Source organism: Phascolarctos cinereus, unplaced genomic scaffold (genome assembly GCF_003287225.1).
Source record: "Phascolarctos cinereus isolate Bilbo 61053 unplaced genomic scaffold, phaCin_HiC Scaffold_7;HRSCAF=346, whole genome shotgun sequence".
NCBI classification, from domain to species: Eukaryota; Metazoa; Chordata; class Mammalia; order Diprotodontia; family Phascolarctidae; genus Phascolarctos; species Phascolarctos cinereus.
Window position 1 is genome coordinate 152,332,461 of NW_027556180.1, and position 13,051 is coordinate 152,345,511.

Genomic DNA, 13,051 nt, shown 5'->3' on the forward strand with positions numbered 1-13,051 from the left:
AACAGTGTTTGTGAGAGGCACGTTTGCCTAGGAAAGATGAAGTCTTTGATGATGGCCAACGCAGTGTCAATAAGTGGCTTTCTTTGAGACATATTCAGATGGGAACGTCTTGGTTGCCAATTGCCATAGAAATCTTAACACACCATGAAGATTGTCCGAGCGCCAAGCCTTCCGTTCTGGACTAAATTACTTTGAAGTGGCGCAGGATGTGTAGTGGTCAATTTTAACTCTATAGACTGGACAGAGAACACTGGGAGAGGGAGATTGTGCGTTTTAAAGCAGAAAATAAGAAGGGGAAACTTGTTTTATACACTCTATACAAGGTTCTGCTCATTGTCAGATATCTTTTATATTTGCCATGAATGATTCATGTCTTGATGGCTTTGTGTCGCTCTCCTTTTCAAAAGAAACTTCATTAGAGAGCTATAAGTTTTCCCATTGATTGGAGCCCTCATTTATGAGTGTTTTTTTCCTTCCTATGTTGGTTATTGTCATTTTGCTAGCAACAACTCTTTACAATCTGTTTCGCCTTTTCTACATTTAGCAAAACTGACTTTTAAAAATACTATAACCTTTTTGAAGAAACTGTTGACATCTCCTGTTGTTTTAAAATTTTATGCCATTTTCACACTTGACATTTTGTGACTGAATTTTCAACTTTGTAATTATTAGTTTAATATTTTACCATTACAGAGGAACCTAATTTAGCCTTAGAATTTACAAACCAAAATGGCCATCTTTTGATCTACTATGACACCCACACGCTCCCCTCCCCAAGTAATCAGCTGTAAGAGAAATCTGAAGCTAGCTATTTTGTTGCTTTCATGGTATCTTGGATTCAGTATCTTTAACTCAACCGCTCTTGGTTTTGCTCTAGATATTCTGTCTCTTTTGGGAGGCTCTCCCTCTTTTTTATTTCTTCTTTTATTTTTCTTACTTTAAAAAAAAGATGAACTCTAAATAAATGCTATACATTTAGTTTTCATCTTCCTACTCAGTTACTAAGGATATTGTTCAAGTTATTCTTAAAAGCAAGCTTAATACATAATACATATATATATATACACACACACCATGAATTCAACATATTTAACCTTCAGATAGCATTCAGGGTTTCTGCAACACCTATATCTTCAGATAAATAGCAAATTAAATAAAACCGAATTATAAATATTTTCTGATTATGAGCCTATATGGTATTGTAGGCCAGAAAACCTGCCAATGAACTGTATTAGTTAACAGAAGTATTGCTAGACACAGATATGCAGCTATGTAAAACATAGGCAATACATAATACTCTTTTATTTAGGTTTCTTTTTTAACCTTGTAATCACTCTTGCTTGGTTTCTATTGGAGGTACAGACTCTTTATTTGGGGATGTCTCATGGACTGATAAATCTGTGGGAAAATGAGTACTCCTATGTGTGAAAAAGTACATAAAACAATAACACAGTCCTTCATTTCATAATAAATAACTCTGTAGAATAATATAGTGCAAACTATTGTTAAAAATTATAAATAAAACATAAATAAAAAATATTTTTATCCTATTAAGTTTTATGAAACATAAATTAACCTCCAAAAATCCATACCTTACTCTTATTTTATTTGGAAGGGATGTGAGAATATGCAAATCAAATAAACTTTGCAAGTGTTAAATTATTTTGTATTCAAGTCTTCTTTTTTCTTCCAAAAGCAGGGATTATATCTTTTATATTCACCATAACAATCTGAAGACAATGTTTAAAGGCTTCCAAAGTAACAGCACCATGCACTGTACTAGTAATATAATATATCTATAAACTATATATATTATTTCATAACAAACACAATGCAAAGGAAACATGCAGGAAGAGTCTTGTTTTTCACATTATGCTATTCATTCAAGTAAGCTTAAAAATATATTTTCACTTTCTTTTCTTTTTTCATACAAACCATGGAATCATAAACGACAATCTTTCACCAAAATTTATAATATAATTCTTTGGTGTGCTTTGTACTCTTCCAGGATAAGGGTAGGGATAAGGATGGAGGGGGGAGGGGGGAGATGGTGTCTGAAAATAAATTAATTCAACTGTACAAAATAATAGTGTTCACATACAAGTTATTAACAACGACGACTACATCAACCACTCACAGCACACAAAACAAATTTTTATAAACCCTGGGGAGGGGGTGTCTTCAGGGTCTCTGAGGATAAATTAGTGCTCTTTAGTGTATCTGTATGATGTTTATGATGGACTAACATTTTGCACATGAGATGTGTTGTACCAACTGAAAATAAATTGACTAAGAGTTATTGTCCTAGGTCCTTGACCTTTTATTTCCTAGCTTGACAGCTATGGCAAAGGCCACACATTCATCACTGTTTGGCTGTAACTATAAACCTTTTAAATTTTTTAATATTTATAACAACCCCCCCTTTAATGTAAATCACACACTACACACTGTCATTTTCAAATGGCATGAGTTTTGTGTGCTCAGTGTTCAGGTGGAAAAAAATACAAACAGGGATTTAGACATTGGAAAAATAAAGCATTTTAAATGGTTGATACACAACAGTATAAAAGAGGAGTTGGTCTGTTTAAAAATAACTTTCAGGAGGAAAAAAAAGGCATAACACCAGCATCACAGCTTCTTAGATTTGACTGTTACCTTGGCATCTCCAAGAACTGATGACATGATAACATATTCTATTTATTACACAAGTGGTTTGGACACATTAAAGAGGCAGCATCTGATTTTCCAGGTTTAAAAAAAAAGACTTAGCAAAATGAAAAGAAAGCACTTGAATTTCTTAAATTTTATAAAATATCACAGTATCACAGTTGTCAAATAGCAGCAGCTTTCTCTCCAGATTTGCTTGAATGATCACAGTAGTATAAAATATGGAGATAGATTAAGATTGCTGCATTTTTTAAAAAATCATACAACTTAGGGAACAAGGAAATAATCCCATATAAAAATACCATGTTATGGAGAGGCCAGTGACATAAAAGTAGAAAGCAAAAAATTACAAAATCTCAGAACTGAAAGAAGGGTTTTACAAATTTTTTTGGACTCATTATGCAGTCCAAGCTCTGTTGGCAATGCAGCAGTTGGTAGTTTACAATCAAGAGGCCACTGCAGAATCAGGGCCCAGCTAGGCTAAAAAGCAGCCCACAGAATGGTGTCAAAGGTTTTTGAGAGGCACTCCAGGAAATGCAGAGGGCCTTCTTAGCTTGTAGTCTCAGTCCTTCCTTAATACTCTTTTCCTCCCTTATAAGGACTAGTGCATTGACACTGGCAGTGTGTATCTCCACAAACTGATCTGTCTGTCCATTCATTTCCCTGGGCATATTAGCCCCCTTCCCCTATCCCCCTGCAACGTACAACTTAGTTCACTGAGTTAGTCCAGCTTGGTAAATTTTTTTTTAAAAGAAAAAAAGTTCCAAGTATCTTAATTAAATTAAGTATACAAACACCATAGGGTTTCATACAGAATAAATATGACTAGGTAAACCAGTGGCATGTCTGAGCCATCGGTTTGTTTCAGGCTCTACATTGTCTCAGTTCAGGAAATAGTCCAAAGACTTCCATATTGAAAACCTTTATTATTTTAACTAGTATTATTATTTCTAGTGAATAGTTCTTGCAGCATCAGAGTTCCCATAAATTTCTTCATCTTCTGATTCTGAAGTGGTTCCATTGCTGGAAGGTGTATGAAGGTGGTTTGGGGCTCCACTGGCCTGACAAACATACCACTCATTGAGATTGGTGACCTGAGGGGAAAGAGTGGCAGAACGGCTCCTGGCTGGGTCCAGGACAGGAGACAAGGGGGCTCCTATTGGGGTCCCCATTGATGGGTAACCAAGGGCACCTGGAGAAGGTGGAGGAGACTTGCAGTGGATCTTCATATGCTTCCTCAAGGAGCTAGGGTGTGTGTAGGATTTGTCACAGCCTCGAATCTTACAGTAGTAGGGCTTATCACTGGTATGGACGTGGGAATGTTTCTTTCGGTCACTGCTATTGGCAAACTTTCTGTCGCATCCGTCGAATTCACATTTAAAGGGCTTCTCCCCTGAAACAAAGAATAGACAAGGTTAGCAGTTGCTTTCCAGAAGTCTCCAGCTTGATTGTGAAATCCTGAAGAATAAATGAAGATTCACTTCCCTTTACAACTCACAGCCAGGCCAAGAAATTGGTCTGATCCTTTTTTGCAGGTTGCAAACTACAGTGAGGGCATAGAGTTTATTGGCATAAGAGTTTTCCCTAGAGCACAAGAAAATAGAAATAATGATGTAGGGTCCAAAATAATGTAGTCAGATTGTGGCAAGAGAAGCACCACAGCAATAAGATATTGTAAAGCCTCATATAAATATGAATTATAATTACATATTAAAATGTTATGTATATACCTTAATGTGTATATATACATATATGTGAACCAAGAGGCATATTCATGAAATATACATTGCTCACATTCTTGCACCCTTTCCACACATAATATTTCAACTGCAGACACACAAGAAAACAAAAACATTTGCAGAAGGCTGGAGATCCCTCCCGTAAGAACACCAGTGAATGACACCACACTTTCAAAGCCACAGTAGGAAAAGAAACACATTAAAATTCAAATGGAGCTATAGAAGAACTATAAGGAAAATGGCTGTGTTTTTTGGTCCCAAATAGTGCCCTTCCCCTTCCCCTGTCCCCCAATTTCATTGGTGGAAGGAAATCAAAGATGTTGAATGGTGGAAGGAAGAGGGAAATAAAACAATCTCTCCTCTTAGAAAAAAAAACAACACAGCACCTGTAAAACACACAATCTCACCACTGAGTTTTTACAAGCCTAACTGGGCCATCCTTGCACTGCTGGTCTCTGCAATCTACCAGCTTTCTTCACAATTTGCAGTGTGATACAGAGCATGACACAATAGAATGGCAACAAACACCAATATAAAGAAAGCAGAAGCTGTATACAGCTTCATCCATTTACCTTGAGGCAATGTGCCACTGAAAAGTATATAAGCAGGCCTAATTTAATAGCTTTCTACATAGCTTCAAAGTTAAAAGACACAGAGAATGTTCGCCAGATTTGGGGTACAAATTTCCTTTTGGCTGTTCTCACTACTCTAGGAATATAATTGTGCAGCTTCTTCATGTATGAATTGTACATAAGATTCCACTCCAGAAAAATCTATTCTACTCCTTAATATTAGAAAATGAGAGATCTAGTCACACCTTCGTGTTAAAAGAAGATGGTAAAATCTTTAACAACTTAATTTTTCTTTTTCTCCACACTTCCTAGGTAACTTTAAATCCATAGCTAGAAAAGTGATATTTTTGAAAATCAGAAATTGTATTCCATAGTCTCAAATACATATTTCCCAACACCCTCTCTCCAACAAGTTACAGAAATTTAAAGAGGGCTAGGAGTGGGAGTTGAAGTGGGGCTAGGGTCCCTGACATGGGAGTTCAACTATTCTCCATGACAGAAAGCCACTGCTGTGTCTGGATCTTTTTTTGTACCACTTCATTCTTAAGAAATCTCCTCTCCACAATGGACCTTTTCCAATGTTGAAATATCAGTATCTTGTCTTAATCAAGTTAAGATGTTTTCTATTTTTCATGAGGTTTTGATTTTTTTTGTTGTTGTTTTTAAGGTCGAAAAATGTCCAAATTCCTGAGTGCTCAAGTGTGTTCAGATATTCAGAAAATAAATTACTCTACCTGAAAATATTAAGAAAATGTAAGTAGACATTTCAAATATACTATACCTATGCATACAGAAATACACACAGGGGAAAAAACCCACCAGTATTTATAACTAGAATTACATCCTTTAAAACCCTTCAGAGATTAGATACCAAAAAAAAAGTTCTCAGTTCTTTTCCAAAGCCTCTGTCAGGATTTTGAAACATTCATATCAGATTTCACAGACGCTAAGCTTATATAGTTTTCCACAAATTATAATTAAGATAAGCAGAGAAGAAAAACTGGTTCCTGTAATGCACAGGGGAAACAGGAATTGGTACTGGAGAAAAGTATAGGTTGAATGGTGGAAAAGTGGGATGAGAGCGATTATTGGTAAGAGTGAAGAAAAATGAACAGGACAGTTACCGAAGAAACCTAAGACAGAAAACTGGCTATTTCTTTCAGATTTCCAGAGAGTCACCCCAAAAGATGCTTGTGTCGATATTATACTCTAGATGGATGTCTAGAGTCATAATTTAACTTGCTTCAACTATGTTCCAAGAGGTACTGATTCTGAGGCAGGCACCATGCCTCTCCTAAAGGCCCTCAAGTCCATCCGGGACTCTACAGAAGCTTTCTCGACTGCCCAGATGCAGATATCAAGCCAATCCATCTTTCAACAGAAGCATGCTATTCATGCCATTCATGTTCTAAAATTGGTCTTTTTGAGGGGAACCGTGAATTACTTGCTTTAGAAGAAAGGAGAAAAATTCTAAGTAGAACAGAAAAAGAACTTCTCCCAAGGAGCCCAAATCAGCCCTACAAATGGAAGAAGTTGAGGGGTGGGGGAGGGGTAAAAGTGGGGCTGGGTAGTGAAATGCTGCAAACACCGGATAAACAGAGGTAGCTCCCCTGGGAAAGCGGCTGTAGGCGAAGAACACACAAAGCCACAGTTAAGCGTACCAAAGACGACAAATAAAAGCCCTGAGTAAGAGAGTTTGAATTTGAAATGGCTGGTTTCCTCTCTCACATTGTGTGCTAGGGTTCAGTTACCCAGGGGGAAGTACAACCACAGGTCCAGGCAATTAGAAGTATTTGCATGCAAAGGTTTGTTTCTTTTTAACTGTAAATAAGTTTCTTTCTCCCCCCACCCACCCTCCACCCCCTACCCCCAGCTATCCCACCCACTGTCCTCTCACTTCAGCCAGTAGGGTAGAATCTTGGTGAGAACTCTGGGATGCTTCCCAAAGTTTCAAGGCCCTCTCTGGCTTGGGAGAAAGGAGACCATAGCAGTTCTGTGGTGGACAATTTGCTGCCTTCCTCTTCTTCCCAGGTCACAGTGGCCTTTCTAGGAAAAGGCCATAAGTTCCCTTATGCCCAAGATAAGAGAAGTATAAAAAATACTCTACTGTCTCTTCTGGGGGGTGTATATTCTTAAGATGTTCTCCTTCAGTTATTGGGGGTGGGGGAGAGGAGAGAATGGGAAAGAAATAAAATAAATTATTTACGCAAGAATACGAAAGGAAAAAAAAGGCCAGAACACTTGTCAGCATAGGAATCTGATCTTTGGGCCTGGTCCTTGGAGGTTCTCGGCTTATATGTATCTACAAGGCCTCACCTTGGTCTGTAATGTACCCTAGGTGGATTTGCCTTACCTGGGCTTCTGTCTTTCAGAAAGGAGGTCAATGTGGTCCCACAGCCCCTCAGAACTTTTGTAAGCTCCTAGGTAGGTTCTTCTAATTGCTGGAGTTAGCAGCTGGGCTTGGGCCTTTCCAGGCCTGTAAGCTCTGCACCGGAGCACCCCAGCACGAAAATTAAATCTTAAAATGTTCCAAACCCTACATTGTACCCTTGAAGCCTAGATGGGACTAAAAACTGAAAGAGGAATCCCTGGAAAGTAGGAGCTCCCAAAGCAATGACCAACAGCAAGAAAGGACAGACACCTAAGACTTCTATTTCAGAGATGTGGCAAGTAATAAGTTTGGGAGCATTACTCAGAAACAGTCAGATTTCAAGAGCTGTAAATCAGAAGTCTCCATGCTTTGCAAAGAGTGGAAAGTAATCCAGACCTTTGGTTGGAAAACTCAGCAGTTTGCTGTCCCTAGGGTCTTCCCAGGGAAGGGGTTAACTTCCCTTCCACAGGGCTCAAAAGGCAGAAGGCTTCCAAGCTTCAAATAGTATTCCATCTTTTTTTTTTTAAGGGAGTGAGATAGGAGAATGGATAGAAAGGAAGGTTGAAGTAGTTGCAGGAGAAATACTTCTCCCAGTCATGGGCCCTCTCTGCTACTCAGGAGTAGGATGATTGTGAGGAAGGAACAAGGAACAAGGGATTTTTGTTTTCCAAAATTATTAAGGCCGATGCATTTAGATTTGAAAAGAATTTGGAAACCAGACTTGTTCAAGAATCCCCTCTCCCCCTCCAAGTAGTGACCAACTGTGTTCACAACACTAAGGAGAATGGGGCTTTAAATGTGTCAGTTAAGAGGAGAAATGACCGCTTGTTCTAAGAGTCGGAGCTGAAAGGGGGCTGGATTACTTCACTTCTTCCCAGAAACAATCGGTGACTCCTAAAACAAATTCTGCAGATAAAAATCTATAATCCCTTCAACCACCGGGCCATTTGCTCTAACATTTGGACTACAGTCCTACGTAATCGGCCTGCCCCTCCACCGAAACACCCGATAAATCAGGAAAGTAATTATGTAAACTCCAGTTCCTTAAGTATCCTCCGAGGGCTAATATTTGTCTGTCACTATAAATCCCAGCTCAGTTCAATCTTATCAGAGCTTCTAACCTCACGCATCTGTCCTCTAAGGAGGGGGGTTGGGGGAAGAGACCTCCGATACAACCATCACAATTTAGCAACAGCCTTTTAAATAACCCCCAAAGATTCCAGTCTGAGGGTTTCCCGTAGGCTTCCCTACTGAAGCACGTCCCCTCTCCATTCCATCTCTTGCCCAAAGATTCGGATGACCAAGATAAGACATGAGTCTGCAGTTTATTTCTTCTCTATTACTTCCTCCAGAGTCTAGAAACATTCTGAAACAGGACAGAAACCAATTTCTCCGTCCAGTCCCCTGGGTACAGGAGGGACTTCACACTTTAAAAAAGTTTCCTCACCTCCCCCATAATTATTATGGGAGGGGGGGGAAGAGAGGTTCTTGGGTCCTCCCCTTCATCGAAGGTCCTTTCCATCAATCTGGAATTTCAGACGAAAACATCCCCCCTCCCCCAACAACAACAAAATTCTAGAATGGTGTACTCTGGGGGTAGAGGGTTAGGGGAAGTGGGTGAAAACAAGTGAGTCACCCTTGCTAACATCCCCCCCCCTTTTACACCCTCCCCGCCTCCCGCCAATTCCAGGAGGAAAAAAGAGAAGGAAGGGGGTGTGGGGCGGGGGTGGGGGACTGCAGACCGTCCTCGTAGCTCCTTCCACTTCTCCTCCTCCTTCCTGGGCTGCTGCTGCTTGTAGTGTTGTGATGGTTTGGTGTTGGTGGAGCTGTTTGCCTGTCCCGGGCAGTGGGGCTGGAGGGTAGACTGGAGACTTTTCGCCGTGTTGAAAACACAGCGCTGTGAGTCCTGAGTATGCTACCGAATTACTTATTCATGGAAAAAAAAAGGGGAAAAAAAAGAAAAAAAAGAAGTCACATGTCCGGGTTACACGTATGCGAAGAAAAACAGCAGAAGGAGTGGGGGGAAATCGGGACAGAAGAAGGAAAAGCAGCAGCAGCAGAAGCGGCGGCGGTGGCGGAGGAGGGAGGCGGGAGACTGCAGTGGCGGCGGCGGCGGCGGTTGCTATTGCAGCAACAGCCTAGGGAGAGATACCCACCTGTATGAGTGCGCTTGTGAATCTTGAGGTTCTCTGAGCGGGCGAAGACTTTCCCGCAGCCGGGAAAGGGGCAGGGGAAAGGCTTCTCTCCGGTGTGCACACGGATATGATTAATGAGCTTGTACTTGGCCTTGAAGGGTTTGCCTTCCCGGGGACAGTCCTCCCAGTAGCAGACGTGGCTGCTTTGCTCGGGGCCCCCCACGTGCTCCACCGTGACATGGTTCACCAGCTCGTGCATGGTGCTGAAAGTTTTGGAGCAAGGCTTCGAGGCGGGAGGCGGCGGGTGCTGCTGCTGCTGCTGCTGCTGCTGCTCTGCAGCTCTTCCTGGTCGATCCACTTGCAGATCAGCTCCTGCTTGATTGGCTGCCGCATGTACCGGAGGAAGGCCCCTGCAGCCGCGGCTGCAGCCGCAGCCGCTGACCCGGGGTGGTGGGGGTGGTGATGGTGGGGGTGGTGAGCAGGAGGAGGCGGAGGAGGCGGAGGTGGTGGAGGAGCGGGAGGTGGAGGATGGTGGTGGTGATGGTGATGTCCATGCCCGGCTGCCGCCGCTGCCGCCGCCGCTGCCAGGTTCAGGTTTAAGTTCAAGGAGCCGTAGCTGTGCAGGGAAGCTGCTGCCGCGGCAGCAGCAGCGGCGGCGGCCGCTGCTGCCCCCCGTAGTGCGAGTCTCCTGAGCGAGGTCCAAAGTGCGGCTCGGCACGACCATACAGTTCCGCAGCCGCCGCGGCCGCTGCAGCCAAACCCAGGCGCATCTGGCCGTTCAGCGGGTGGGGGTGGCTCCCGGGGCCCCCAGACGGCTCATGCAGCCCAGGGAACAGCGCGGGACCACTGCCGCCACCTCCTCCAGACCCATCCGGGGCCGCATAGGCTCCAGTCGAGGAGATGAACATGCTGCCAGAGTGGGGAGGCTGGGGTGGATGCTGGGGGGAGCCTGCCCGGGAATGCTGCTCCCCTCCAAGCGCCCCGTGCATGGCAGCAGCGGGGGCCGTGATGGAAAGGTCTCTCCTGAGGATGAAGTCCCTGCTGTTGATCTTGCTGCTGCCGCTAATGCTGCCACTGCCGCCGCAGCCGCCACCCACCACTGTTGGTGGCGGTGTAGCCCGCGAGGGCAGAAGGAGGAGGGGGAGGGGGAGAGGGAGGGGGAGGGGGAGGGGGAGAAGAGGAGGAGGAAAGGGGAGGGGCTGGGGGAGGAGGTGCAGACTGCGCTGCACTGCCCCCACCACTGGGGTAGTTGACCGCGCCGGACTTCAAGGCGAACGCGGCAGTAGCAGCGGCAGCTGCCGGGGCTTCAGGGTGCGCTGGAAGCGGCTGGGAGGGAGGACTGAGTTTGAGCGCGTTCGCCTGAGCCATGTGCTCGGGTCCGAACGAAGTGTGGGCCACTCCAGGGTCACTCCCCAGATCCCGGGGGTGGAGGTGAGCTGCAGCTGCAGCGGCGGGCGGCTGCTGCGGCTGCTGCAGCGTGGTGGTGGGAGTGAGCGGGTTGACTCCCCAGTCCGGGGAAGCCTGTCATACTCTGATGAGGATGGGGCTGAGTCGCTGCCAAATCTGCTAATCTCAGCGCCGGCGGATTCCTCTTGCTCAAAGGGGGCTCCATCAATACTACACAATCAGAACCATATACCCTCACTGTTGTTATTTTTTCCCCTCTGCCTGCCTTCAAAAACATGTATATATTAAGCGCTCTTTAACTTCTTTTGTCCTTGTCTGCTAACTCCGCTTATTCCTTTCCCCACTCTGTCCTCCAGCGATTGGCAGAACGAACACCACATTTGAGCTGCACAGTGGGACCGAGATTTTGGAAATGGCACGGGTGGGATTGGAGGATGTCGTCTGATTGGCAGCAGTCGGGGCTGCCCGATTGGCTCCCTTTCAGGCCCCCGGCTCAGCGGGCATCCGCCCTCATGCTAGCCTCAATCTTTGGTTTCTCTTCTAGCCCCACTTGCCTCCCGCCCCCTTCTCCCTACGTGCCCCCAGTCCCCCCTTCCTTTCTGTGGAAAAGTTGTACTTGTAGAAAGTTTGCGGCGCCCGAGTGCGGAGCTGAGTGACTCAGCCACTGATGGCCAATGATGTTGGTGCACCTTGCAAACGCCCAGCTCAGGGACCTAGCACATCCTCTCTTATCAGGCCGAAATTTAGTTAGCCGGTCCTTCTGCTGGGAATTGAAGACAGATGTTCACAACCGTGACTAGGAAGATTTCACAGCTTCTAACGCAACCACTATCCCACTATCGGTCAAAGCAAAGTTCGCTCTCCTGAACTCCTCCGCCCTTCCGCCTTCCTTTTTTCTTCTGTACTCTTTTCGACCCTCAAGAGCTGTCCTTGGGAGATGGATACACTTATTCACTTAACCTCACCTGAATTAATGCCTCTTGAAACTTTATTTGAGAGAAGAAACGGAATGTGCCCCAGTAGAAAGACCAAGGTTACAGTTAAATGGCAATAGAAGTGGGTATTTTTGGAGGTTATAGTACCTACTAGTTGATTTCTGGATATCCTGAGTGATTTGATGGTGTAAATAGAGTCATTCGGAACAAGTAAAAATTTTACCTCAACTTTTTAGTTCATGGACTCCTTTTCAAGACGGTTTCAAGACGATAAAGTGTGATCTCTGCTACTTTGCAGTTCCAAATCTGCTACTTCCAATTAGATGTGCAAAAACAAAACCTAAAAAAATCTAACTCTTACCATTTGAAGATAAAGTCTCAGAACTGGCTTCATGGCATCTCACTGAGCTAATGAATATAATACAGCTAGAATCATTTTTAGCAGAATTTCTCCTTCTGGTCAAAGCCACCCAACATATTTGTACATGATTCCTCAAATTTACTCTATATTAGAAATGTTCTAACATTATGAAAAAATATACTATCAATTTAGCATCTATTATGTCATCTTTTACCTATCTCTGATAGATGCCTTGCATGAGAACCTTAAGGACCATGAACATCTGCAATGTACCTCAACTACTTTCAAAGGGGAATTTCCCATTATTTTCTTTCACTTCATTCTTGGTAGAGAACAGGTGTGCACCAGGTTTTGTGTTTCTGTTTAGCAAAGTAAGATTGGGTAAGGTTACTTTTTTTTAGGTGTCTGACTTTCAAATTCTGGGCAAGAAGGCTTTCCCTTACCTATTATGTACAAGGAAGCTCAGAAATCAAGCCCACCTTTTTTGGGGGGGGATTGTTTTAAATCAGTGCAGCCAATTTTCCCCCAACAATTGTGACAGAGGGTGACAGAAGCTAAATATCCATTTTCTGTTTAGAAATATAGACAAGGCCTCACCAAGTCAAAATGGATTATCTTACCGAAAATAGCAAGGAAACCTTCCTAGACAAAGCAACTGTGGTACAGTATTATATAAAGAGCAAAAGAGGGGGAGACATGAAAATTGGCATAAATCACAGCAATTTGAAAACCCACTCCTTACCCTACTATGACCTTAGAAATGAGATGTCTCTTCCAAATCTGGTATCTAAGCAAAGAATATAATAGCAAATTTCAATATCTTAAAACCTTTGAAAAAGTTTGAATAGGGAAAATAAATAAACT

At 43.4% G+C, this 13,051-nt stretch overlaps 1 protein-coding gene across 1 annotated transcript; it reads right to left on the reverse strand.

The window, feature by feature from the left end:
- Positions 1-1,858: 1,858 nt before the first annotated feature.
- On the reverse strand, positions 1,859-11,251 carry ZIC5 (Zic family zinc finger 5). Its single transcript, XM_020964061.2, is given in 6 exon segments — positions 1,859-4,060; positions 9,506-9,815; positions 9,818-10,156; positions 10,159-10,578; positions 10,580-10,936; positions 10,938-11,251. Coding segments are annotated over 6 exon segments (2,100 nt in total). The 5' UTR covers positions 11,169-11,251; the 3' UTR covers positions 1,859-3,617.
- Between the last annotated feature and the right edge of the window lie 1,800 nt (positions 11,252-13,051).